This window comes from Lissotriton helveticus, chromosome 2_2 (assembly GCF_964261635.1).
Source record: "Lissotriton helveticus chromosome 2_2, aLisHel1.1, whole genome shotgun sequence".
NCBI lineage: Eukaryota > Metazoa > Chordata > Amphibia > Caudata > Salamandridae > Lissotriton > Lissotriton helveticus.
In genome coordinates, this window is record NC_136060.1 from 490,383,385 (window position 1) to 490,410,447 (window position 27,063).

Here is a 27,063-nt window from a genome sequence, read left to right on the forward strand (position 1 = left end):
TGATTGGCCGGTCCAGTAATGTGCTGAAAATACTACAGGGGTTCTGCCCACATCACCCTCCCATATCTGGGCAAGGAACATCGAAAAGATGAAAAAGTAGAAAAGATGATACAGAGGGATTAATTCAACATTTAATTTCGAACAAGAAAAAAATTAATTATCCAGTTCTGTACAACTTAATGTATAGAGGTTACTAATCACAAATTTCTAAAGACATATAGACATGCTGCAAGAAAAAAATGACACACAGAAAAAAAATATATAGAGAGAAAGCACATATCAACTATATACAATACAATCAAATATATACAAATCACAATTACAATATATACAATACATATACATATACAAAGGTGTACCCAACGAAAGATCTAAAGAAAGACCTGTCTCAAAATATACACTCCTAATTTCGAGTGATATATATCTGCCAAGGAGACCCTGCAGGCACCGGGGATGCAAATTCTCTCAACAAACTATTTTATGTGGGGCGCATGAATTTAAATAAACACAAATAGAAAATAAAAGGACTCCTTAACACAATGGTGTCGACGCAGTCGCGGTCGCGTTTCCGCCAGTTGTATCTTTATGGCTTCATCAGGACAAGGGTACTTAGGGCCATATGTATCAAGCAAATTAGCATTCGCAAAGGCCGAAATTCGCAGAATTTCGGCCTTTGCGAATGCTAATTTGATAAATGGTATGTATCAAACATTTTTGCATCAAAATAAGGAATCGCAAAATTTGCAATTCCTTATTTTGCGATTGCACTTAAATATTGTGCTATGTATCAAAGAAAAATCAATGCAAAAATGCCCATAAGGATTCGCAAATTACCACCAACTTCTAGTTGGTGGTAAGTTGCGAATTCTTTTGAAAAAGCAATTTATTTAAAATTCAAAGGTGGTATATGACGCTCATACATGCCCTTAGGGCATGTATGTGCGCCATATGCCCACATATGTCAGTTTCAGGGATGCAGCAGGGTGTTCTTGTGACACCCCTGCACCCTTCGAAAATATTCGCAATTTGCGATTAGCAAATTGCTAATCGCAAATATCCGATTAGCAATTTGCTAATCGCAATTTAGGAAGGTGCAGGAATCGCTAAAAATAAGTCATTTCCTACATACATACCGTTTTGCGAATTCTAAATAGCGATTCCTTAAAAATCGCTATTTAGAATTCGCAAAACGGAACTATGATACATATCGCCCTTAGAGTTAATAGCGATTAATCTACAGATCCCCCAAGGGGGTGAAAACCAATGTACTCCTCTGCGCCACAGGTCCACAACACTTATAAGCTGAACAACCGCGCCCACTTGTTGGTTCGAGGCGCAAGGATGTCAGCAAACACACTTGGCAGTGCAAACGGGCCGGGTAAAAAGACTCTCTCTCCAAAGCCGGGAGGCCAAAGTCACCCGATAATCCCTCCACGGTACCCCAGCAGCAGCAAACCTCCGCGTGCGGCGTGTCATGCAGTGTTGCTAAAGTTTGCAATGAGACAGTATCAGGGTGACTGGCAGACTTCACTGCCTCCCGTACTTGCTGCCACTATATGTTGGCACGACCATGCACTCTGCATCGGGTGCCGCCGCTGCAGCAATCACACAGATGCTTTACTCGGATGTATGACATTACAACGCATGCTTTTACATTGCATGCCTTTACAACGTAAGTATTACAACGCAGTCCATTACAACGCATAGTGCTTTGGGGTGCTGGATAGTGAATAGTTTAATTTACTATTCCAACTCCAGTCCACGTGGACACTAGGGAAGGTTATTGGATAGTAAATTAACCTATTCCCTATCCTAGAGCGCCCCCCAGAGCAATGCGTTGTAATAGTTTGCGTTGTAATGGTTGCGTTGTAAAGGCTCTGCGATGTAAAAGTTGTGTTGTAAAGGTTGTTTACCGCTTTACTCAAGTGCAGTGTGACGTGTCACTCGAGCGTGTTTTCAGTTACAGCACTAGGCACTTCTGCAGATACAAACAGAAGACGCACACCCCTTACTTCCTCCCCCCACCCCCTGTACCCCCTCTCCGTCTCATTTAGGGGAACTGTGCAGCAGGTTTCACTTCAGGCCTGTGCGCCGCACCAGCAGTGTGTCTACTTACTGCATCTCTCCGAGGAGGAAGCGTGAGGCCGAAGGCTCCGAGGGGTCACTCTGGTGCATCCAACCCTGAGCAGAGACCCCCGACCGGCACCATGGCGCCCTGGGCCCCCACCACCGAGGAGAAGTACGGAGTGGGTGAGTGAGTCAGTGCCAGCGCCTAACAGCGGGCAGCGAGGGCTTCCTGGCACTGCCAGCGCCATGTTTCAAGTGTGACCTCAGTGCAACGGTTCCAGCGCCGCGAACCGCAGGCGCACTATCTGCACGCTGAACGGAAGCAGCTCAGGCACTTACACACAATCTGTAAACTGAACGCAACCCTGACTCGTGTGATCTTTGTCTCCCGCCAAGTGCCTAGAGGTGACGGAGGGCACTGTGGGCTATACGAAAAGTATTCTATTTCTTCTTTCCCATTGTCCTTATTTAACAGTTTTGAAAAACGCCAAGCAGGCTTCTTGTGCGTCGGAGCGCTGTACAGCAATAATGCACTACGAGTAGATTTTATATACAACTGAGTTTGATGTACAGGTGACTTTGGTGCGTGTGATTGCGGTATCCGAGCAGGGCAGTGCTTCCGTTTAGCCTCGGGAGCACAGAGGTGCAATGTATGTAGGGATTGTACACAGGAGAGTACTGGTGAACATAGCGCCTTAGGGAGCCTAGCACATAAATCAGATAAAAGCACATATCAAGCTGATTAAGAGAGTGGTTGGATTATTTGTACAGTTTTCTTGCTGTAGTTTATGTTTTGTGGAATTGTTGCACGCGGTTACTGATGGCCCTTGCAGCGCTTTCACCTGCCTGGGGGGCTTCTAACAGCAGAGTGAGTCCTACCGCAGGCCGGAGGCTGGTGCCGGCCCCTCCCGTGACGTGCTATCCTGCTGTGCTGTGTTCACACTCTCGGGGAGGGGGCTGTATCTCATTCACTGAGCTCCGGGAGTCTGATGCCACCTTTTGGGTTGAGCCGACTCTGCCCATCTCTGATGCATCTTCTGGGTGGGTGTACTGCCCACTGTTGCACCCGGGTGTGGAGATGTGTCGCGTGTTCCTTGGTGCTGTGAGCCGTTTGCAACCATGGATGTCCATTTACTGAAATGCCAGGGGTTGCAGAGGTGACGTCACACACCCTTTGACCCCCCCATAGCTTCACAAGTCACAACGTTTATCCTTGCTCTGTCCTTAGCACACCAGAGCCTCCTGTTTGTGTCTAAGGGGATGCAAGGGGGACAAGTTGTGAGAACTACACAAAGTAAACAGGGCTTTTAAAGTCCTGTTCATTTTCTATTGCTGTGCGGTTACCTTTGACCCCTGAAACCAAGGTTCGCTCCGCAGTCCTGTGAACTGGACCAAAATAATTCGATTTGTCTACAGGACTAGATTAACTCCTATTTAAATACAGGGTTCAAACTAAATATTATCCAAGAACAGGACACTATTGTTTAAATAGGGGCTTATCTAATCCTGTAGGTAGAGTAAAACCCAGGGGGTGGACCAGGGGACCCCCAGGTCTTCCCACTAGCAAGTTGTCCTGTGGCCTTACTTATCTTCTGCATGCTGCGGGTGTGTCTTCATCTCCTTTTGTAGGGCGTCTACGCAGGGCATACAGAGGTTCTTTAGGGATTTATCAGTTTGATCCCTCTCAGACACACATCCCCAGAATACAATTTTTCGTAATGAACCAGAAAAGCCTCATTGATTTCAGGGTATGGACTGTCTTCCCAGGGGTGGTACTAGTAGAACAAATGAGTCGTCTCTGGGTATCGGATCACATCAGCCATGCCTGTAGTCAGACACTTATTTCACCTTATATATGTTGCCTATCTATGGAAAACGTATAACTTTTGCCTTTAATCTCACAACCAGTCAGTGACTGATGTTTGTTTTAGGTTTCTGTCAGTGTGTCTTTGCTTTCCTCAGCTAAGGATCCCTCAGTTCTACTTCCAGAGCACTACTTTGCCGGCTACGGAAAATCGGAAGACCGTATCAAGTTTTCAGGCATGAACCTCGAATGACCACCTTAAAAGCATCCCATTCCATTGCTGTGCCTTCCACTGTTCCCTGACTCATTTTACAGTATGTCTTGGTGCTTGCCAATCACAGTTCTAAAAGGAGCATCGGCTAATGCCTCTTATAAGCGCCATGCTGGTGTGGTGGGATACTGCGCCTTCCCATATAAACCGTATCAACAAGGGATTGGTATTCAGTTTTGTTCTCGCCGGGAAGGTCTTTTCCCCTACCACTAGAATTCTACCCATTCTCATCAGAAATGTATAAAGCTTCTTGTATTTATTTATTTGAATGCCTTCTATACGGAGCACAGCTACTCGGAGAGTGTTCCGGCGCTCAGCGTAGAAGAACAGGTGAGGCAGAGCAGAGCATACAAAGGTGTACCCGAGCCCTAAAGCTTAAATGATGTGTCTGCAGGGCCTTCTTGAAGGGTGCTACCTTCCTTATTAATCTCAAGTGACCAGGCAGCTGGTTCCACATACTCGCTGCTCTGACCATAAAGGATGACCTCCCTCTACGAAGTGTTTGGAAACAGGGGATTATTAATAGGCCAGCGCTGCTAGAGCATAGCGGTCTCTCTGGCCTGTACGTCTCCTTGATCCTCTCATTTAAGTGAGCCGTACCCCCGTTGTAGAGGGCTTGATGTGCCAAGAGTCAAAGTTTTGATCATTATGTGCTTGCGGACTGAAAGTAAGGGATGATTCTCCCTGTAATGAGATACAGAGGCATGTTGAGGTAGCCCGTAGATGAGGTGTACTGCCATGTTCTGTATTACTTGTAGGCACAGGACGAAGTAGTCAGGAATACCCAGATACAGAACATTGAAAACATTCCAATCAGGACAAGATCAACGCTCTGACCACCGTTACTTGAGATTAGTGGCAGAGAAGATAAAGAAATTTCCTGAACATACACAGGATCCAGAGACAAGATTTAACCACCGCCGAATCCTGGGCCTTGAAGGAGAGTTGGGAGTCAAACATCATGCCCAGGTATCTGGCTTCTGCCCGGTGGTGGTGGGGAAGAGCAGAGGGGCTACCTACTGGGCCAAGCTCCAGTCCACCCTAAAAAAAGGGTTCAACCCAAACAAAAGGATCTCCATTTTCTCTGGGTTGCATTGTAGTTCATTAGACTGGAGGAACTTTAACAACGTCTTCATACAGCGGGCAAAAGATTCTTTGGCGCTCAGTGAATCCCCTTTGTAGGAGAACAGGAGCTGCGTATTGTCCGCATATGACACGATCTTAATGCCAAAACATTCGACCACTTGGGCCAGTGGGCTCATATAAACATTCTATATCCTATGTATTGGTGAGAAAGAATGAGAACTTCTTAAACCCTGGTGCACCTCTCTCCATGCAGACAGCTCAGATACGATTCTAGAGGGTGGCCTTGCAGTGGAGGGACCGATCATTTTTGATATCTAAAGCAGCATTATACCCCCCCTCCCACAGAGTTCACACATTATATGACCCAGCCAATCATGTGAAGCAGGTCCCTGCACCCCGGCGGCGCATGGGAGTCCCCAATCCTCCAAGGGTCCCCCAACCCTTCAAGGGGCCCCATTCAGTCCAAAGTCAATGAATATCCTTGAGATATGGGGCACTTAGGGGCCCCCATTACACTCTGCAGGGGGGGTCACATTATTTCATGTCACAGTGTGTACAGTACATGGAGTGCCAACTGGATGCATTCCCATGTCAGAGAGGTGTCACAGCAACAAACATACGGGGAGGGAGCAACGGGGCAAATTCACAGCAGCCTCCCCATGACACAACACAGTGATGGGAGAAGGAAAGGGTTAGACCCAAAGGGTAAAGAGGAAAGTGTCAGCTAAATGACAAAATCAAGCCCAAGCAAAAGCAAACCATGTTGAATCAAATTTGTGAATATCCAATCGCAGCAGTCTGCAAACTAAGGCTCTGATGGTCAGTGTGTGCAGAGTGGGCTGATGGTGGGCGGAAGCTAAGGTTCCAACAACAGGCAGCAGTGGGTCCACGGTGTGCTGCCACCCAAGTCCACTAAAAGGGCGATAGAAGCTATCACTACAGCAGGGGTGTAGGAAACCTCAGCACCTTCAGATGTCAAGAGAACCAGAGGTGCAAGTGCCACCTCACCCACCGCCGCTCTCCCCAAGCCAGGTGAGGAAGTCCTCCTCTATTGGCAGACGAGGCGCATCAACAACTGGTCCGGGTGCTTTGTCCTCTACATATCAACAGTAAGGACCAACTTGCAGCAGCCGCGGGCACACCATGTTTACATTCTCAAGGGCAGCTGAAATGAATGATCACAACCAGCTCTCATGTTTTCAGAGTTGCCACAGGAGGCGCTAATAAAATACTGGTTTGGTCTTCTTTGGACAATTTCATTAGTAGGGCTATACCAGCTGATGGAAGAGGTTCACTGTAGCGTCTTCTGGAAATGACCATGCTATCCAACAAGTGGCTCAGAGAAAAGAATACAAATACAGTCGCCGCCCCCATCAAAGAGCTGCGGTCTTGATGGCAGCTCAAGGGCTGAGGAGCAGGCCTGACGATGAAGCGCGACACCCTGAATGGATGATGGCCTGTGGGGGAGGGGTCGTAGAGAGTCTAGTATACTAATACTCAATAGGGATCTCTCTGGCTCACTTATGGCCTGTTCTATACCCTATGAAGCGGTACAAAAGGGGGTGGTGATGGGCGGAGCAACTGAACCAATCAAACACTCACACCCAGTCAAAAGATCTGGGTTTAATCCATCACCATTCTTTAGCTCACTCCCACCCCAGTTCAGACATGGCTATATGCAAATCAGTCTGACCCTGTGCCTCATGGGAACAGTCCAGCCCGAACTGCCAAGCCATGCCTTCCCTGGACCGGAAACAAGCTTCCTAGGACCGGTTTCTGGCTATCAGCCGTCTTCCGCCAGGATAGCTTGAATCCAGTGGCAAAGTGAAGTGAAGTGAAGGGCAGATGTGCACCCCGTTTTTGTTATTATAGGGAGGGTAGAGTGCAGACAGGTGAAGATGCACTCTCAATGTCTTCCACTGATACGTCAGTCCACTGATCCACCGGTCCAGTATGGCCGGCTCCGCTGATCAAGCCCAGCGTTGCAATGCGCCAGCGAGAATCCGCCAACATCATCTGATGTAGATGTGGTGAGCACAGAATCAGCTTCTAACATCTCCCACTGATCTAGCCCAAAACTAAGGGTGGTTTATGATAGTTGCTAGTGCTCTGCCAGGGCTCCGCCCACAGTTGCCCAGGAACACAGCTGTTTGAGAGTGTTCTCTCATCGTGCAAGTAAACATTCTTCAAGATAAAGTGCGTTTGTGGAAATGAGGCCCATGGTGCATGGATGTGACCTTCAAGTTTGAGAGATATAAGTTTCTTCAGGCTCCGCCTCGTTCTCATGTATGTTGTCCAAGAGTTAATAGAACTACAGTAGATTTGTGTTAATGCCCGGCAATAGCTGTTTATCTCAATATCTGAGAAATGGCAGAGTGCCACAAAAATAATCTTATCTCTTTCTTGACTTTCTTCTTTTCTGTGCCTGCATGCTCACTTGCTTTGAGGTCTCGTTAAGACCTGTTGTGAACAATACAGTACATAGAGTGGGTTTTGGGTCAGCTCCTTGCCTTTGATTGGCTGGCTTTTTCTCTGTTTTAGTTCCCTGCTCTTGATTTGCAGACTCCCCTTCCTATCCTTGTCTTTCGTCCGCCTCTCCTTTGCCATCTTATTTAGCATTCTTCTGATTGGATACGTGTGAACTACTTTTTTATTTTTCTTATAGCGCTCAAGAAGAATAAAGCGCTGTACTTGTTTTCTCCCCCAAATGCTCGTTCCCTTTTCCCATCCAGCCTTCCTTCTCACGGCTGTGCCTTCTACCCTCTTCCGCTCGTTTGTTGCCCACCCCGAAACCCCTCCTCTTCCCGCTAAACACACCAAAAGTTATATATTTATGTTTTTAAAAAATATATATTTTTATTGGTATTTACATGTTACATAAATACGCTTTGACATATAACCAATATCAGGTTTCGTGGACATTCACATTAGGGCATGTTTCTTGCTGTGACGGCTTTAATTGAATGTTCGAATGTGGATGAGCATTTGGTTTTACCGGTCTGCGCTTGTCCGCCCTATAAGCTTGCGTACATGCAACATTGAACATATGGGTCTATTGTTTAAATGAATGTCCCAGGAGCTGCACACTGCAATCGGGCTGCTTGCTGCTTTTCTTCGTGAGGCATTCCATGCATATCTTGTTTTTAATTAACTTTTCCAAAGCGACTGTCAGCCATCTTGGAATGGTAAAATAAAGTTTTAAAACATATGTCAAAATGGATTTTATTCTTTATTAGAAACAAAATGTGCGATGACCACTGGTGTTTGCACACACAGACAAGAGTTTATACATGCGGAACAGATGGCGTGTATTTGCGTCTTTCTTACAGCTGTGTATACATTTAAACTAGAAGTTAGTGAGTACTATCATGTAACATGCGTAGAATTGACAAGACTGTGCAACCAATCAATCAATCAATTACTCAGCATTTGTAGAGCGCAGCACTGTCACCCCTGGGGTATCTGGTCTCTGGGGTGCGAGGTCTCTGTTGTGCCAGCTACCCCTGTGACAGGTCTTGAGGAGACAGCGGGAAGAGGGAAGAAACAAGCAGAAAAAGGCAAAACAGAGGGCAGGAAAATGAGCAGAAAATACAAAACAGAGGACAGAAAAACAAGCAGAAAATACAAAACAGAGGGCAGAAAACAAGCAGTAAAGGCAAAACAGAGCAGAAGAGGGGAAAAGAAAGGGTAGAAAAACAAGCAGAAAGACAAACAGAGGGTAGAAAAACAAGCTGAAAAAAGCAAAACAGAGGACAGAAAAATAAGCAGGAAATACGAAACAGAGGGCAGAAACAAGCAGTAAAGGCAACACAGAGCAGAAGAGGGCAAAACAGAGGGCAAAAAACAACAAGAAGAGGGCAAAATAGAGCAAAAGAGGGCAAAGCAGAGGTCAGAAAAACAAGCAGAAAGACAAAATAGAAGTCCAAAAACAAGCTGAAAAAAGCAAAACAGAGGGCAGGAAAATGAGCAGAAATACAAAACAGAGGGTAGAAAACAAGCAGTAAAGGCAAAACAGAGCAGTAGAGGGAAAAAAAGAGGGCAAAATAGAGCAAAAGAGAGCAAAGCAGAGGGCAGAAAAACAAGCAGAAAGACAACATAGAAGTCGAAAAACAAGCAGAAAAAGGCAAAACAGAGGGCAGAAAAACAACCTGAAAATGACAAAAAAGAGGGCAAAAGAACGAGCAGAAAGGGAAACAGAGTAGCAGAGGGCAAAACAGAGGGCAGAAAAACAAGCAGAAGAGGATAAAGCGGAAGGCAGAAAAACGAGCAGAAAAGGTAAAACAGAGGGCAGAAAAACAATCAGAAAATGACAAAAAAGAGGGCAAAAGAATGAGCAGAAAAGGCAAAACAGAGTAGAAGAGGGCAAAACAGAGGGCAGAAAAACAAGCAGAAAAAGGCAAAACCAAGGGCAAAAGAACAAGCAGAAAAGGCAAAACAGAGCAGAAGAGGGCAAAACAGAGGGCAGAAAAACAAACAGAAAAGGCAACACGGAAGGCAGAAAAACAAGGAGAAAAGGCAAAGCTGAGCGCAAAAAAATTAGAAGGAAAATCAAAACAGATGGCAGAAAGAAAAGCAGAAAAAGGTAAAACAGAGGGCAGAAAAACAAACTGAAAAGGCAAAATTGGGCAGAAAGACAAGCAGAGAAAGGCAAAACAGAGCAGAGGAGGGCAACACTGACGGTAGAAAAACAAGCATAAAAACCAAAACAGATCATGAAATGAGCAGAGGAAGAACAAACGGAGGGCAGCAGGTAGACAGAGGGCAGAGGGTAGCTGTCTACGGGCAAGCTGGACAGGAGAACAGTCTCAGGGGTAGCTGGCACGAGGACCTACAAATTATTATTTTATACCTTGTTGTTTGTGTGTGACGTATGAGCAAATGTGTATTAAAGACGTATCACAACTTGCGGTGACCTTGTGAAAAGGCCTGTGATGAGGAGGGGTGGATGAAGGAACCTTTCATTACTTACTGGTAATCTGCTTCGCACTGAACCTTACTCCCACAAGGGGGATTCTGTACTTACCTCCCCCCGTCCAGTTCGGATCACCACTCGTCTGTACTTTTCATTGACTGTCCATAAGTTAACCCTAATGTCTGTTGTCCATGGTTGATGTCTTAACCAAAGGCATTTGTCTGTAATTTCAGCCTTTCAGCTAAAGCACAAAATTTACACAATTGAGTTTCCCCAGCTTAAGCGGCAGGACAGGAGAGGTGTTTCCTGGGCTGTGTACCCAAGAGAAGGGCAGGCAGCAAAATAGAAAGAAGCCTTCTTGCTGGGGTGCCTTCTTCCCCAAAGAAATGCAAATGTGTGCAATTGTTTAAGCAGCAAATGTAAAGACAGCTCTGGAGCCCTCTAGGCCCTAATTGATGGAGTCATTTGAATCTTCCTGAAGACAGATATTTTTTTAGAGGTATTGTAAAGGTGCTCCAAGCTGAGCTGATGAGTACGCGCTTTTAATGGACAGTTCTAAAAATGTTTGCACTAGGTATAGTCTGCATATTACTGAAATCTATCATTTAGAAGCACTTTTTATCTTTAACATACATTTATATGCACATTTCGTAGCAACCTAGATTATACTGTGTGTAATGCACATTTAAAATAAGGACTTAAAAATTCACAGTACTTTCAGGTTCCTTGTAGCACTAAAAATACACAAGCCCCTTTTCCCTGCTGCACCAAACAGGATTCAATTCAGTGGGCCTCTCGTTGCCCACACCGACATCGGTAGTGATCTCATTGACCAATGGGGGTTTCATGTAATAAAAGAGTGCATTTCCCACTGATTAGTTTAACTTATCTTTATTTATCAGTTAAGATGAGTGTTATTTAATTTGATGGTGAAATATCCACAAACTAGTTACTAGTTACTTGACTTTTCCCTTAAGTGTGCTGCGATGTCCTTCTTTGTTACTGCCACCTCTAGAATGCCCCATGGGTAGCTACGCGCTTAACAAATGCTGTTTCATTCATTCAGAAAACTGCTGGGGTGAATGTATGACATTGTTCTGCTTTCTGCCCATCAACTGTTGTTTTTGCATTTGCATTTGTCACCCCGAGTGGGATGGGTATGCTCAGACGTGAGTCCCGTGCTCTCCATGCCACTGGAATCAAGCTATCCTGGCTGATGAGGGCTGAAAGCCCGAAACCGGTCCTAGGATGCTTGTTTCCAGTCCAGGGAGGACCTGGCCTGGCAGTTCAGGTTGTACTGTTCCCATGGGGCACAGGGTCAGGACTGATTTGCATATGACTGGGTTCAAACTGGAATGGCATGGTGAGCAAAAGAATGATAGATTTCAGGCCCAGATCTTTGTACTAGGGTGAATGTATGACATTGTTCTGCATTCTGTCCATCAGCTGTTGTTTTTGTATGTTTCATTCATTCATATTTTGTTCTTTTAGACACACCTTTGATATCACCGCCATGCTCACTGATCCAGTCGCCAATGCAGTATCCATACTTTTTTTAATGTACTTTAAATGCTGCATTGAATAGCGTAGAGGTGGGCGATCCGAGCCAGAGCTAAGCCAAGGGTCTGCCTCGGTTCTAGAGCCCGTGCACGAGCCGAACCCTGATATGTTTGCTATGTAAATTATGTAACAAACATCACATACCATATGATGCAATCACTTTAAAATTCAAATGAAGTGTATTTCTTTAATGTGAAGTCTTGACGTTAATATGTCACATTGAGTCTATTAAATCAAATGCAATCGGTTTTTGTACAGATGGTATTCACAACTCACACATTTGAAAGTGATTTCAAATGCATGAATAAAGTAAAAAGAGTTTTAATGAAATAAAATAGCTGTCAAAGATCACACAATTTAAGTGGGGAAGAAACAATTTGTCCAAGTTTGCAATTTAACTTTGTACAAATCACACAGGAAATGGGCATGTATTTGTCTTTCCTTATGTTAAGGGTTAGGTTTTACTTCTTTGTTCATTTTCCTGCAGTTTTTATATAGCGTGAACTCGACCCAAAGATATTGGAGCACTTTACATAAGCACCACTTACATTGTACAAGGTCACATCCTTTGTTTATATGCACTGGGAAATTAAGTGGAGTGCCCAGAATCGCAGAATGTTGAGTCGAGGCAGAGACTCAAACCTGATTCCCCAGTTCCAAAGTCAGCAGCCACATGACCTAACGCCACATCTTGGGTAGATGGAGGGGGGCAAGAAAAAGCCACATGAAAGCTCTGCTCGTTCTGGGCTTCAGGTTCCAGCCAGGAGCCAGGCTTCAAGCTCAAATCCGGCTCAAGCTTTCAATGTCTTGCCCACCTCTACACTAGCTATACAATGTCTAAAAAGCCAGCGATATTAGCAGATGGTGTTATGCATTCCTTTATCTTCATTATGTACCTTTTTTTAAAAGATATTGTGCCATATTAACCTGTGATTTGTATTCATTTAACACAATGTACTATTCATCCTACAGAAAAGTACAAGAACACTGTCTTCTGGTTTTAAAGGGGATTGAGGAAATTAAATTAATCTAGTCAGTAGCTTAAGTGCACTATGTATTACCAGGAAGGCTGGGGTTAAAAGCCGGATTCCCTGCATGACTAAATTGTGTGATCTAAGTCAAATCAATCTAATTAATGTGTCTAATTTACTTGATAGTGAAATTTGGGAATGCTTTTAAGTAATTCAGTATAAGATGGGCAGTGTACAAAAAACTCCCTTGTATGTTTTATTAGCCTGTAAAGTCCCACCATCGATAAAAAGGTTATTAGCATGATAGTAGCCAGGTATTTATCAATAGATTACATCATATAGTTGCAGAAGAACAGTGCTGGGCTCTTTAGGAAGAGTTAACACACAATTTAAAAACATTTCTGTGCAATAAGCTGACTCATAATAAATTGTCCATACCCATCCCTCTGCCCGCTGCCCCGCTGCCTCCACCTCTACCTCATCCCTCTGCCCGCTGCCTCCATTCCATCCCTCTAGCCCGTTGCCTCTGCCCCATCCCTCTGCCCCGTTGCCTCTGCCCCATCCCTCTGCCCCGCTGCCTCCATTCCATCCCTCTGTCCCGCTGTCTCTGCCCAATTCCTCTGCCCCGCTGCCTCCATTCCATCCCTCTGCCCCGTTGCCTCTGCCCCATCCCTCTGCCCCGTTGCCTCTGCCCCATCCCTCTGCCCCGTTGCCTCCATTCCATCCCTCTGTCCCGCTGTCTCTGCCCAATTCCTCTGCCCCGCTGCCTCCATTCCATCCCTCTGTCCCGCTGTCTCTGCCCAATTCCTCTGTCCCGCTGTCTCTGCCCAATTCCTCTGCCCCGCTGCCTCCATTCCATCCCTCTGTCCCACTGTCTCTGCCCAATTCCTCTGCCCCGCTGCCTCCATTCCATCCCTCTGTCCCGCTGTCTCTGCACAATTCCTCTGCCCCGCTGCCTCCATTCCATCCCTCTGTCCCGCTGTCTCTGCCCAATTCCTCTGCCCCGCTGCCTCCATTCCATCCCTCTGTCCCACTGTCTCTGCCCAATTCCTCTGCCCCGCTGCCTCCGTCTCATCCCTCTACCCCGTTGCATCTGCCCCATCCCTCTGCCCCGCTGCCTCCCCATCCCTCTGCCCCATTGTCTCTACCCAATCCCTCTGTCCCATTGCCACCGCCCCATTCCTCAGCCCACTGCCTCCACCCCATCCCACTGCCCCGCTGCCTCTGCCCCATCCCTCTGCCCCGCTGCCTCATCCCTCTGCCCCGCTGCCTCTGCCCCATCCCCCTGCCCCGCTGCCTCCACCCCATCCCTCTGCCCTGCTGCCTCCATCCCATCCCTCTGTCCCGCTGCCTCCGCCCCATCCCTCTGCCCGCTGCCTCTGCCCCATCCCTCAGCACGTTGCCACCACCCCATCCGTCTGCCCGCTGCCTCCGCCCCACCCCTCTGCCCCGTTGCTACCACCTTACCTATCAGCGTAGAGAAGCAGAGCCATGAACCCTCTGGTACTTACAAGAAAGTGTTCTAGGGCTACATCATGACATGTCGAAGATAGGAGCCCTTAGACCACTGCCCTGTGCAGTTGAATAGATGTCGCATAAACAACTAGTATATAGAAACTATTGGGCTCAATTACAAGCCCAGAGTGCCACCTGAACGTCACCTTTTTGACGTTCCGGTGGCGCACAGTGAAGAGCCATTTCTACAAGGCCACCTTAAGCCACCCTGTGTGGCTTTTCATGGCCTGGTAGATATGGAGTGAGGCAACGCAGCACAAGCCCCTGCGTTGCCTCATACTGCGATGGGGAGGCGTGCCACGGGTGTTACGGTGGGTGTTCCCATGTAACACCCATAGCATTTGACACGTTCCCAGATTTACAACGTTCTGCAGACCTTGGAATACGTCAAAAGCCTATGCCTCCCCAGGGGAGGCATAACAAGGATAAATTACTTTCTTTCTCCTAGGTTTTTCCTTTTTTCTTTGTGTGCTTTATTTTGCAGTAAATGTATTAATTGTTTGTTTTTGTGCAGGAAGGTGCCTGCGTTGGTGCAAGGCAGTAAAATTGAGCAGCAGCACAAGGGAAAGAGGACAGGAATTCACCATATCTGATAGATACGGCGCATTCTTTCTCTTTTCTTTTGCCGTAGGGCGGCGCAGCAGGAAGGCTTGTGGTGCTGCCCTATGGAAAAATATTGTAAATGGTATCTCAAAAGTGTATGTGTCAAGGGTGAATTACAGGGAGAAAGTATTATCCGTGGTGCAGTCTCCAAAGCCCCCCACTAAAATATGCCACACCCGTGTAATAAAATATTTTCTCAGACCAGCTCATTCCTCCCTGTATAACAGGTGCTCTCAGATCAAAATCAAGAGACAGAGGGCAAGATGTAGGAACCCTTATAACAGTCGGTAACAGCCGAAATTACAGAATTTCGGCCGTTATCAACTGGTATTAGGCATTTGGGATGTAGGTGGCTACATTTCAGATTCGGTAATTTACCGAATCGGTATTTAAGAATTTGGTAAATTACCGAATTCTTAAATACTGATTCGGTAAATTACCGAATCTGAAATGTAGGAAGCACTCAATTGAGTGCTCTTCACCTGTAAGGATTCTTTATTTACTACCAACTATAAGTTGGTGGTAAATAACGAATACCTTTGAAAATGCAAATCTGTGCATTTTCAACTGTGCCATGTGGCAGACATGTGTGCCACATCTGCACACAAGCACGATTCAGGGGTGCAACAGGGTGTCAAAGTGACACCCTGGCACTCTTGAATGTTTTCCCCATTTTACCGAATTGGTATTTACCGATTCGGTAATTGCCATTTATTCCTATGGGCCTCTAGGCCCATAGGAATGAACTGCAATTACCGAATCGGTAAAATACCAAATCTTATAGATTCGGTAATTTATACCGAAAATGTATCTACATCCCATTTAGCTATTCTTAAATATCGAATCGGTAAAATTCGGTATTTAAGAATAGGTAAATTGGGATTGCCTACATCTGGCCCAGAGGCCTTGATCCAACGTATGATAGTCGGAGGAAGTGAATCCTTCTAATGCAATGTAATCTTGCGTTCTGCTGGAAGAATAGCCAGGTTGAGGAACTGGGTAGAGAGTTTCTAAAACTTAGGGTGGGGAGTACGCCCATTTTGGGGGAATTCATTAGTACACGGCCAGCTGTGGTCAACAACACCACAAGAGCTCTCTGCCAGTCTGGAAGGAGCGTAGGGCAAAGGCAAAGCCTATGAAGCAAATTGGCATCAAACTACATATAGGAGGAGATACAGCTGCGGCTCCAAGGTATATGTTTGGTTAATTCGGGCAGGTGTATGTTATGCTTAGTTCAGAATAATAAATTGAATATACTTAAAAAGGGAGTCGTTGGATACTTTAGGGGGATATTCCAATATTTTAGCCCAGTTTGCATCGGGCAGAGGTTTGGCACGTCAGTATTCAACTTAGCATGGAGAGAAGGCCTTGACTGGTCCCCATGTACAGGAAAGTGCACCCATCTTATTAGTATTCTGCCAGTTCCTATTGTGTAGAGCATCTGGTTCTCCTCATGGGGGTTGGTGCTAGATGGCAGATAGGAAATATAGCATTTAACAATTGTTTAAGGAGTTTGTAAGAAAGGAATTGACAGGCTGAAGAATGTAGTCTGCCATAAGGGTTTGGAAATATAGCAGCTCGCCGTCAACAAACAAATCCCCCAATTGGAAGAGGCCTGCAGCATAACACTGATGGCCTTGCCCTTAGTAAAGCATCCTCTGTGAGTTGGAAGCCCTAGCAAAGGTTTTGTGGAGGAGCATAGAGTTTCTTCATGTTAGTGAATTCATGGGTTCTATAAAGGCAAGTGAAAGTGGTGTGGAATAGCCCTGGGTGGCGTTGTGTAAAATGGTCAGTAGAAAACAATGAGTAATTCAGTAACTCCACCTTAAAGTCTTTATGTGTGAACTCCGTCTCATGCAGGGGGTGGCCAGACAGCCAGCGAAACACCCATTGAAGCTGTGCATCTACACTATAGTGTTTTAAGTCCAGGGGCCCCATTATGTGGAGGGCGCACTTTCCATGTTTGTGCCCGGTGCACTTTAAAACAGGTGCGCCAGGTGCAAACAAGGAAATTGTGTCCTATTGCATAGAATGCGCTGCCCCAATGGCAGTGCATTCAGGTGAAAAGTGGAGAGGCTTTGAAGCAGCTGCTCCGTGTTTCACTGTGCAGGCGGCAACCCACCTGCACTTTTAAAGGGATTTAGAGATCCTCTTGCAGGTGGGTGCAGTGTGTGACTGCACCCGCCTGCAAGGGGATGTCTGGGGCATCCATAGGACCCCTTTTCCCCCTTCCAGAGGGCTGCTATCCTAAGTGCACTGGGTATGCCCAGACATGAGTCCTGGGCTCACTCTGCCACTGGATTCAAGCTAGCCTGGTGATGAGGGGTGATAACCCGAAAACGGTCCCAGGATGCTTGTTTCCAGTCTAGGGAGGACCTGGCTTGGCAGTTCAGTCTGGACTGTTCCCATGAAGCTCAGGGTCAAGACTATTTTGCAAATGGCTTGGTCTAAACTGGGGTGGGATGGTGAGCAAAAGAAGATGGTTTTAACACAGATCGATTGACTGGGGCTGAATGTTTGATTTGATTTACATTCCGTCCATCATCTGTGTGTCTTTTGCATCGATAATGCGTACGGGTGCTAAGGCAAATGGATTCGCTCATTTGCCTGGGTCCACGCCCCCATGTAAATTAGGGAACGCCCTCTTGAGAACATGCTGGCAAAAGCGCGTGTGGCCCCTTCCGTAATACCGAAGTGTGCTGGGGGTGCACAGAGCGGGCGCAAATGCTCTTTGTGAAACTGGAAGAGAAGACCATGAGGCAAACTGGGCTTGGAGGGACTGTGCTCAGATATGCAGCCTGAAAATCCGTTGGGGAATGCTAGATGTTGATCCTTAGCTAATGAAAGGTAACTGGTTCCCAGTTCAATCTGGGGACTAATTGGATATTAAGGGAAAACACTACCATATGTTTAAGCCAGATGCCCGGTGCAGAAGGCCACATTCTCACTGGCACTGACTCTAGCTTTAGCCCTGCTCTTCGCAGCAGCGAGGACCCAACTGTGGGGGGCTCAAAAGGAAGGTGTCTCCCCACTCTGTCTCGGTTCGCCTCAGTGTGCCTCACAATGGGCTGCTGTTCCGAAGCTGGTAGAAGAAGGCAGGGATGTATGACGTTACAACGCATGCTATTACAACGCATGCCTTTACGACGCAAGTTTTACAACGCAACTTTTACAACGACTTGTGTTGGGGGGCGCTGGATAGTGAATAGTTTAATTTACTATTCCAACTCCAGTCCCCGTGGATAGTAGGGAAGGTGTCGGAAACTATTCCTTATCCTAGAGGGTCCCCCAGCGCAAGTCGTTGTAAAAGTTGCGTTGTAATGGTTGCGTCGTAAAGGCACTTCGTTGTAACAGTTGCGTTGTAAAGGATGTTCCCCCCTGAGGGGGCATGAGGGACAGCTGGAGATCCTCTATGATCCCCACTGCCAGGGACTTCCTGTGTGGCACTTGAAGGGCAGAAAGGGATGCATGGAGCGGGCCAAGCTGCCTGAGCATCAACACTTGTTGGGCTGAAATGGCCCTCATGTGTGTGTTCAGTTTACGCCCGCGCAGTATCTGCTAGCCAGACTGCAGGCTCCTGGGAGAGTCAGGCTAGAAGTCGAATTCTTAGCAGCTCAGGAATGCACTAGCCACTAGCTGCCCATCTCTCACGGCCCGGCCATCATATCAGAGAAATGTCGTTGGTGATTGGCAGGCCTCTGGGCATTATGTCTAAGGGTGAACGAGGGGGACGCCGGTGAAATCCGCTCTGCCAGCTGAGTTTTTGCCAAACTCCACTCTCTAAGTGTAGCACAGAATGACAAAACTCCACGAACTCCGCCAGGGGAGCGGAGTTTACCGCCCACCCCATCAATGATACCCACAGAAAGCACCTTCTAGAATCCCATATGAAAAGTCTGATTAGTGTCCACCTTCAAACAATACTTTTTGGCAGCTACACTCACGACTCCCTTCTATGGCCCACATATTCAGAGCATCTTTGGATTCTACCCATCTCCTAATTCCTCACAGACAGTCCCCCCTTCATTTGTTAGTCTTATCATCCGTGGCAAGAGTACTCCTTTCAAGCTTCCCTTTCTCTATTCTTTAGCCCATGCAACTGCACCTGCAGAGGAGAGAAAAATGTTGCACGCGAAGCAACTATTAACATTGAAAGTTAAACCTTGCGAAATTCAAATACTTAAGGCCTTTGCCCAATTTTAGCATAGCAAGCATCTCGATACACGTTGTAACTGCATGATTACAGATACATAGACAGTCACATTATAAAGGTGATATGCTATTCAAATAGATACATTTCCGATTATAAAATAAATACAAAGTGTTATTCAAATGGATACGTAAGTATCCATCAGGAACTAACAAAACACCTTGAGGACAACCATCTATTAGACCCCACGCAGCATGGCTTCAGGGCCTGTCACTCAACAGAAACTGTCCTGATCATTGCATCCGATGACATTCGTCAATCCATGGATAAAGGAGGCAGAGCCGCTCTGATCTTACTAGATTTGACTGCGGCGCTTGACACCGTGAACCACGATGTCCTTTTGAATAGACTAATAACGCTGGGCATCTCACATACCGCCTTAAAACTGCTCCAGACCTTTCTGCAGGAACGCATCCACCAAATCCACTGGGACGGATTTCTGTCTGAGGAATTCCTCCTGCCCTGCGGAGTTCCCCAGGGGTCGGCTTTGTCACCAACCCTTTTTAATCTGTATGTCACACCCCTAGCCGCACTGATTAAATCCCATGGCCTACATTTAGTTTCGTACGCTGATGACACGCAACTGGTGATCTCAATGGCTCAGTCTGTAGAAGCCACTGCCACCAGTTTCAGAAACTGTCTGTCAGACGTCAAGGCATGGATGAACTCTCATTTCCTCAAACTCAACACCGAAAAAATTGAGGTGATTGAGTTTGGCCAAAAACCTTCCGCTTGGAACGATCTCTGGTGGCCCCCAGAAGCCGGCGTTTGTCCCACCCCGGCAAACAAGGTCAGAAACCTTGGTTTCATAATGGACAAGGACCTCTCTAGCACAGCCCAAATTAACCAGGTCACTTCGCCCTGCTTCTTCACACTAAAGGTTCTTAGAAAAATCTTGCCTTACATCCCATTCGCCCTGAGGAAAACTGTCGTAGGTGCTCTGATTATGTCTAAGGTAGACTATTGCAATGCCCTATACATAGGTGCCGGCGAAAAACAACTTAACCGACTCCAGTCCATCCAAAACGCGGCGGCCAGAGTTCTGCTTAATCTTCTTAAACGACACCCCACCTCAAAAGCAATAAGCGAACTACACTGGCTCCCAGTGAGGAAAATAATCCAATTCAAGGTCTTGTGTTTGGCCCACAAATCCCTATATGGACAAACCACTAAACAGCTCTCCAACCTTCTCTCCCCATATGTTCCTGAGCGCTCACTTAGATCCAGTTCCTAAAATCTACTCCACACCTCCAGGATCAAGAGAGTCCGTTGGGGCGGCAGATCCTTTTCCCATCTAGTCCCTAAGCTCTGGAACAGTCTACCATCCTCACTCCGTTCCGAAAAGAGCTTAGCCAAGTTTAGGAAAGAGCTGAAAACCTGGCTCTTTGTGCTACCCTAACTCTGCCACCTCTATCTCTCTGTCTCACAGCGCCAAGACGCCTCGGCATAAGAGCGCTCTAAAAATAATTCAGTCAGTCAGTCAGTCAGTACATAATGGTTAACAATGTTATTTAAACCAAACATATGCAGATATATATGAGAACTGCAATTCATTGTTACTGTAAAGGTAGACGTTAATGCGCACACACATATAAACTTCGAGATTACACAATAAATGCACATTCTATATTGGTTCAAGTGCACTACACCTCATTAATCAGATTACATCACAGAACTACATAAGGCCATAAGTAAACAGATATGTGGCCTAATGTATTAGGAAAGGGCGGAGCCAAACTTACGCTGATCCAATGGATCGCCACTGACAGTAAAGGGTTTAAACTTAAAGCCACCGGGACCGCCTGTGTGGGTAATGCTGCAGTGCCTGGTCTTGCATTTTGCCCACCCTATACAATCTGTAGGATGGCTGGCACAGAAACCTTGATGCACCTGTGCTAGCCATCAGAAGGATTCACGTCTTGAGGCTGCCGCCAAATATACGCACAGGTCAACATTTTTTAATAATATAATAGTGAATAATAGGCTATTGTTCACTCTTGGTATAATGAAAATGAGACAGAAAAGAAGGAAGGCAGAGCCCCAACGTGCACCAGGGAGAGCCGGCACAGCTCTGGCAACCTCCTCAGCTCACTTTTCCTCCACCGGGTTAGTTTCCGCGGTTTCCCTTGACTTCAGACACAATCTTTAAAATGCTGCGAACGCCTGTCGTCTTTTGATTTAAATCAGCACATACGGTTCCTGCTCGCGACAATGTTAATGCGATGAGTTTGGTAATTGCTTTATTTTCCATCTCATTTCTTCTGATCAGATTGTCGTGAATCAGACTGACCCTGTGGTCCTTCCTTTCGTGAGCTCTTCAACTTCAATATGTCTCATCGCCAAAGCTGAGCATCTGATTTAAAGATCTCTGAACTAATCAGCCCATTATTTGCTTCAGCTCCTTCCAAAGAGAAGGAAGATTGCTAATTATGAAGGAACATTTTATTTAATATCCTGAGCTAAATACTTGTGCAGACAATCAATTTCAGCCCAATTTCAAACCTTTGAGCCCTTCTTCAGGCCTATCTGATCACCACTCTTGGTTACTATACGTCGCTATATGCCCTGTTGTAACCGGAGGCAATATTATCAAGAAAGGGCGATACATTATTGCCGCTTTTATCGGCAGGAAACTGCCGCTAAAGCGGCGATAATGGGCTTGATAATATGTCCTTGTGAATTCCCATAGAAGCCCAGGTTAACACCAGAACCTGTTTATGAAATCTCTTTTATCCCTAAGAGATCCACCCTCTACCTTGTGGTCCCTCTCCCTGCTGCACAAGATCTTGCTAGGTGGTCAGGTTACTCTGACGTTCACTTACTTCATGTCCTTGGTGTGACCTCAAACACACTCCTTGTTGAGATGATTCTCTCTCAATCCACTTTGATGCAGGATCCTTTGATGTCTTTGTGGGTTATTCCAAATCCTTGCCCCTTACAGGTGATATCTCCGCCTTGGCTCTAAGACAGGACAGATCCAGGCGATCTTTAGCTCATTGATAACTTATGCTTCTGGGGCAACTTTCAATAAACGACTAACTCTTCACATGGATCACCAGGACCTTTGATGACATCTTGGATCCCCTCTGGGTCACTCTTTCTACTGCGGGTAAAGGTCACGCTCTAAGAGCTGATGTTGCAGTATTACTCAGAGCCTTTTCACATGGTGGACAAGGGCACACTCATTAACGTCTTGCTGTTATGTTATGTTATGTTATGTTATGTTATGTTATGTTATGTCACGTGTATTTGTAAAGTGCACTGTCACCCGCAAGGGTTTCCTGAAGCTATCTTGAATCATACATGACCGGTCTTGTTTATTTCTGATTAAACTCACTGGATTTAGACAGGATGCTAATTTAGCATCATAAAGTCCTATTCTGCGGGGCGTGGCTTGGACGGCAGTGGGAATGGCCGCCTAACCTGGAGCTCCGCTCTACAGGAGAGCGATCTCGATCCCTTTCGCACCATAACTGGGTCGCGCTACACCTGCTGTTCACGGATTTCAATGCCTAAAGGCATGGGGCACACTCCGGTTCCCTGAACGGGGCTGTCCGACCTGCAATTGCGGACTTGCGCTGCTTTTTTCACCCTTCCACGCGCCGACATCGGGATGAGGTAAAATGGCGCCTCGATGTCATGACGACTTCGCCTGATGGGAAGCATTACCGTCGCGCCCGACTACTGCAGGGCAGGTCTGAACCAGCGGAGGGAACATGAACCGATCCACAGCCATATAACTCTGCTCATTTATGGTGAGGATTACCGCCTAACTGCCCGCACCAGCAACTTATTCAGCGCTTTGCCTGACCCTAAAATGGCGGCTCCTCCTGCTACGCGAGCACCTTCACCGACTGATTTGGGAGCAGGCAAATAAAAGGACATTTCTCCTGGCATGAGCTGTAGCGATCTACCAGCGCTTACTCAAATTTTGACTAGGACACTGCTGTTTGGCAACAATGAAGGGTTCTCTGCCAATCAAGTACCTATACAACTGAACACAGGGAGAGCACGCATTGGCTGATATCCTTAACAACCCGGCGAAAATCAAGTCAGGAGCAATATCTCGGCCAGCATTTGCCAGCATATGACCCCAGAAGGCAAGTGTTCTCACCTATGTCATCTTAGGGAATAGTGGCTGGAGAGTTGATGTGAATGCCATGTGGAGGCGGTCCCCTGCATTGATGCTCTATTAGCTCTTTCCTTGTCTGTTGAGGTCGATAACGATCACATAACCATCACACACCAGCGCCAACGATCGTGTTAATCTGCCCTCGTTCCTGTGCGCCTGGTTCCTGTCCATCAACACGGGACGCTGTCCACTGCTCCATCGCAATTGATATATGGTCCTCTTATCTTAAGCTCCTTCTACACATCTTCAGCGGGGTGAATAGTGCCAAACTTCCCTAACACAATGGCTAACAGAGAAGACAGAAACAACCCCAAAAAAGTGAAACCAGAGCCTCTGATTTCCGACTCACCCATCAAAAGCAAAGCAGACATGGCAGCCACGATGGAGATGATTTTAAAGAAGCTGTCAGACCGTACGAATATTTCCAAATCAACCAAAGCTAATACTGACTCGATGCAACTTGAACTAACTGCGATTAGAGCCGACATGAGTGCTCTGAATTCAGGCCTGGGAGCCGCAGAACAACGGATTAGCGATGTGAAGGACCTGTCGCGACAGTCAACATCCAGAATAAAGCGCCTGGAAAACACCACCGACGCCCTCAGACGCCACAACGCGGAGTTGGAGGACCGTAACAGACAGGGCAACGTCAGAATTTTTGGTATACCGGAAAATGCGGAAAAAGATGCTGACTCCTGCGTGGCCTTTCTAGAATCATGGATCCCCATGATTACCAAGTCTGAGTTCCAACATGGCCTCGAACTGGACAGGGCACATAGGATCCCTACCTTCATGAGCAATCATGCAAAAGGTCCAAGACCAATGATCTGCAAACCGCTTAGATTTCAACACGCCGAACAGATTCTCCAGTATGCAAGGAAAAATCACTCCATTATTTGGGAAGGCCACAAGATCATCTTCACGCAGGATTTCTCTAAAGATACGATGGATGTGCGCAAAGGTTTCCTGGACCTCCGACCCAAACTTAGATCCAAGAACATCACCTTCTCTTTCGCAGGACCGGCTAAGTTCAGGATCATGTTGAACGGTCGCCCGAGATTCTTCACGGACCCGAGAGACCTGGCACACCTTCTCGAGGAATGCCCAACTCAGGAAATGGACCAAACGACCGGCCTTTCCAACAAAAGGAAGACTACTTGCCCGACTCAACAAGACGTAGCCAGCTAGACCCAATATCTTTTGGTTCTCTACCAGAGGTCCCGTAGCAGATCCCTGGAGTTGATCCTCCACCGTAGAACTTTAATCGGCTCTTTAACCTGCCAGGATCATCGAAACCCCAGTACCGTGAGTTAGTAGCACTGACCCCTAAGGCCATCACAACATCTTCTTGTTATGTGAGACTGTTTACGACTCTGTATGATTACTGCCTTGTTCAGCTTATTGCAATTAGAGCAGTGAGTTCAACATTACATTCTGCTCACTTCCAGGTAGCATCTTCAAATTTGAACCTAATTGCTCACTTACTTATCACTTAATGGGGATAGGTTGTCCCAACCGGTACACCGTGGGAGTTTATCCTTGTTAGCTCCATGTTCTTAAAACAGTTCTTTGCCTACTTGGTTACACTAGGGGGATGCCTTTTACGACCTGTTTACTTGTACTTAACTAAAGTTATTCGTTGTCACTTAATTGTTGGTTACAATAATCAACGGCGTTCTTAGTGGGATTGATAGAATGTATTGATGATATGTATTCAATTCTGTTGATATTACTCCTGTTTTGCGTAGCACGGTACTGTCGTCGTACTCCCTACGTACGTATTGGGGGGGGGGGGGTGGGAGGGGGGAGAGGGAGGGTTCACCTAGAGGAAGGGGAAAAGAGAGTGTATGAGAGAGCAGTCACGTGTCAGAGGTTCAGTATTCTCCTCTTCATTTTGTTTCAGATTCTGTTTTCTATGATGTTTAATTTTCACAGAGATACCTTGCACATCCCACCATACCTAGTCCGTTTGATCCCTTATTGTTTCCCCACCCCCTGCGGTAGGCATGCTTCCCAACTCTCCAACCTTTACTTCATATTAATAAAAATTGCGCTGAAAAGTATCCGATCTTGCCGGACCAGGGTGCCCGAATTGGTCACAACAATCCGCCTTTTTCACATCTCGCCACCAGCTTTCCTCCCAGCGATAAAATACTTCACCGATGGCTAACGCCAATTCGATCAAAGACGATCTCATAGTAATATCACTAAATGTCAAAGGTCTTAACCATCCGGTGAAAAGGCGAAAAGTGTTCGATTATCTGGCAAAGACAAACGGGGACATCGTCCTTCTGCAGGAAACCAAATTATCTGAAGATGACTTACGATTCCTTAACGTCCACTGGTCGTCCCATGTCCTGTCCTCTCCTGCACCACACAAGAAAGGTGGAGTAATCACACTGCTATCGAAAAAAGCCAACCTGTCACTACTATCACACACTCACGACACAGAAGGCAGGTTATTAGTGACTCATCTGCGCAGAGAGGATGATCCCATTCATGTAGTGAATATATACGGCCCCAACTCCGATAATCCCGCGTTCTGGGACTCAGTCTCTCGGTCCATCGAACATATCCCCCAAGATGACTTACTAATAGTGGGAGGAGACTTTAACCTGCCCCTAGACCCCTTTTTAGACAGACAATCCAAATGCTCATTCCAACCCTCACGGTCGCACGAGGCCCTTCTACGCCTCTGTGAGCGCTACTGCCTTAAGGACTCCTGGCGACTCCAGAACCCTGATGGGAGAGACTACACCTTCTACTCTGCTCCACATAATTCCTATTTGCGTATTGATTTATCTTGCTATCCACATCATTCGCACACCTGATTGAAGAAACGGGCATTGCCCCAAAACTGGTTTCAGACCATGCATGTATTCACACCAAACTTGCAGGCTCCCGCTCGATCCGCCCACCTAGAAGATGGCGCTTTAATGACGAAATCCTAACCAGTCCAGAAGACAGACTTAAGATAGCAGACGCCATTGAAGAATATTTACTCCTAAACAACACCGCGAATACCACGCCTAACACTCTTTGGGATGCTCTTAAGGCCACAATCCGTATAAACATTAGAGCTAAAACCAATAAGAAATTAAACAAAGACCTGGAACAACTCGAAGTAGATATCAGAACCCTAGAAGCCCAGCACAAATCCAACCCCCAAAACCACACACCCCTCGACCTCCTCACCAAAAAGAAATATGAATATAATGCCATAACGAGTAAAAGAGCGGGCGTTTGGATTAATCGCTTCAAAGCCTTGAGACTTTGCGAAGGAAATAAAGCAGGTAAATTACTAGCTTCATATCTCAAACAGAAGCAAAAACTGTCGACCATATCATCAATTAAAGACTCCGCAAATATTACCCACACCAATCAGGCTAAAATCCTAGATACATTTAAAACCTTCTATGAAGAGCTCTACAAGAGTGACAAGCCGCTGGACATAGCAGCTTGCACCGACTATCTCGAATCTCTCGATCTCCCTAAATTATCAGAAACTGACAAGCTACGATTAGGATCCACCATCAGTAGAACAGAGATTACAGCAGCCATCAAATCTCTAAAGAATAACAAAGCCCCCGGCCCAGATGGCTTCACTACGTCTTTTTATAAAACCTTTGAGAACCAACTAACCCCTACGCTCCAAACTGTTCTCAACTCTACGGCATCCAGTGGATGTATCTCTCCATCAATGAGTGAGGCCACCATAATCGTAATCCCTAAAGAAGGGAAAGACCATCTCCACACTAAAAACTACCGTCCCATCTCTTTGATAAATCTTGATTGCAAGATATATGTCAAGATCCTGGCAAACCGCCTTAACGCGGTTCTTCCAAATTTAATAAGCCCATCACAAGTTGGCTTCCTAAAACACAGGATGTCAAATGACAATACCAGACTTCTGTGCCATATTCTAGAGAAGG

At 46.4% G+C, this 27,063-nt stretch overlaps 1 protein-coding gene across 1 annotated transcript in view; it reads left to right on the forward strand.

The window, feature by feature from the left end:
• Nucleotides 1-2,086: 2,086 nt before the first annotated feature.
• LOC144821564 (dedicator of cytokinesis protein 2-like) overlaps nucleotides 2,087-27,063 on the forward strand; it is a 3,201,295-nt gene continuing 3,176,318 nt past the window's right edge. Inside the window, exon 1 of the mRNA XM_078678750.1 lies at nucleotides 2,087-2,250. Coding sequence (XP_078534876.1) covers nucleotides 2,208-2,250 — 43 coding nt within the window. The 5' untranslated portion in view covers nucleotides 2,087-2,207. The remainder of the gene's footprint in view (nucleotides 2,251-27,063) is intronic.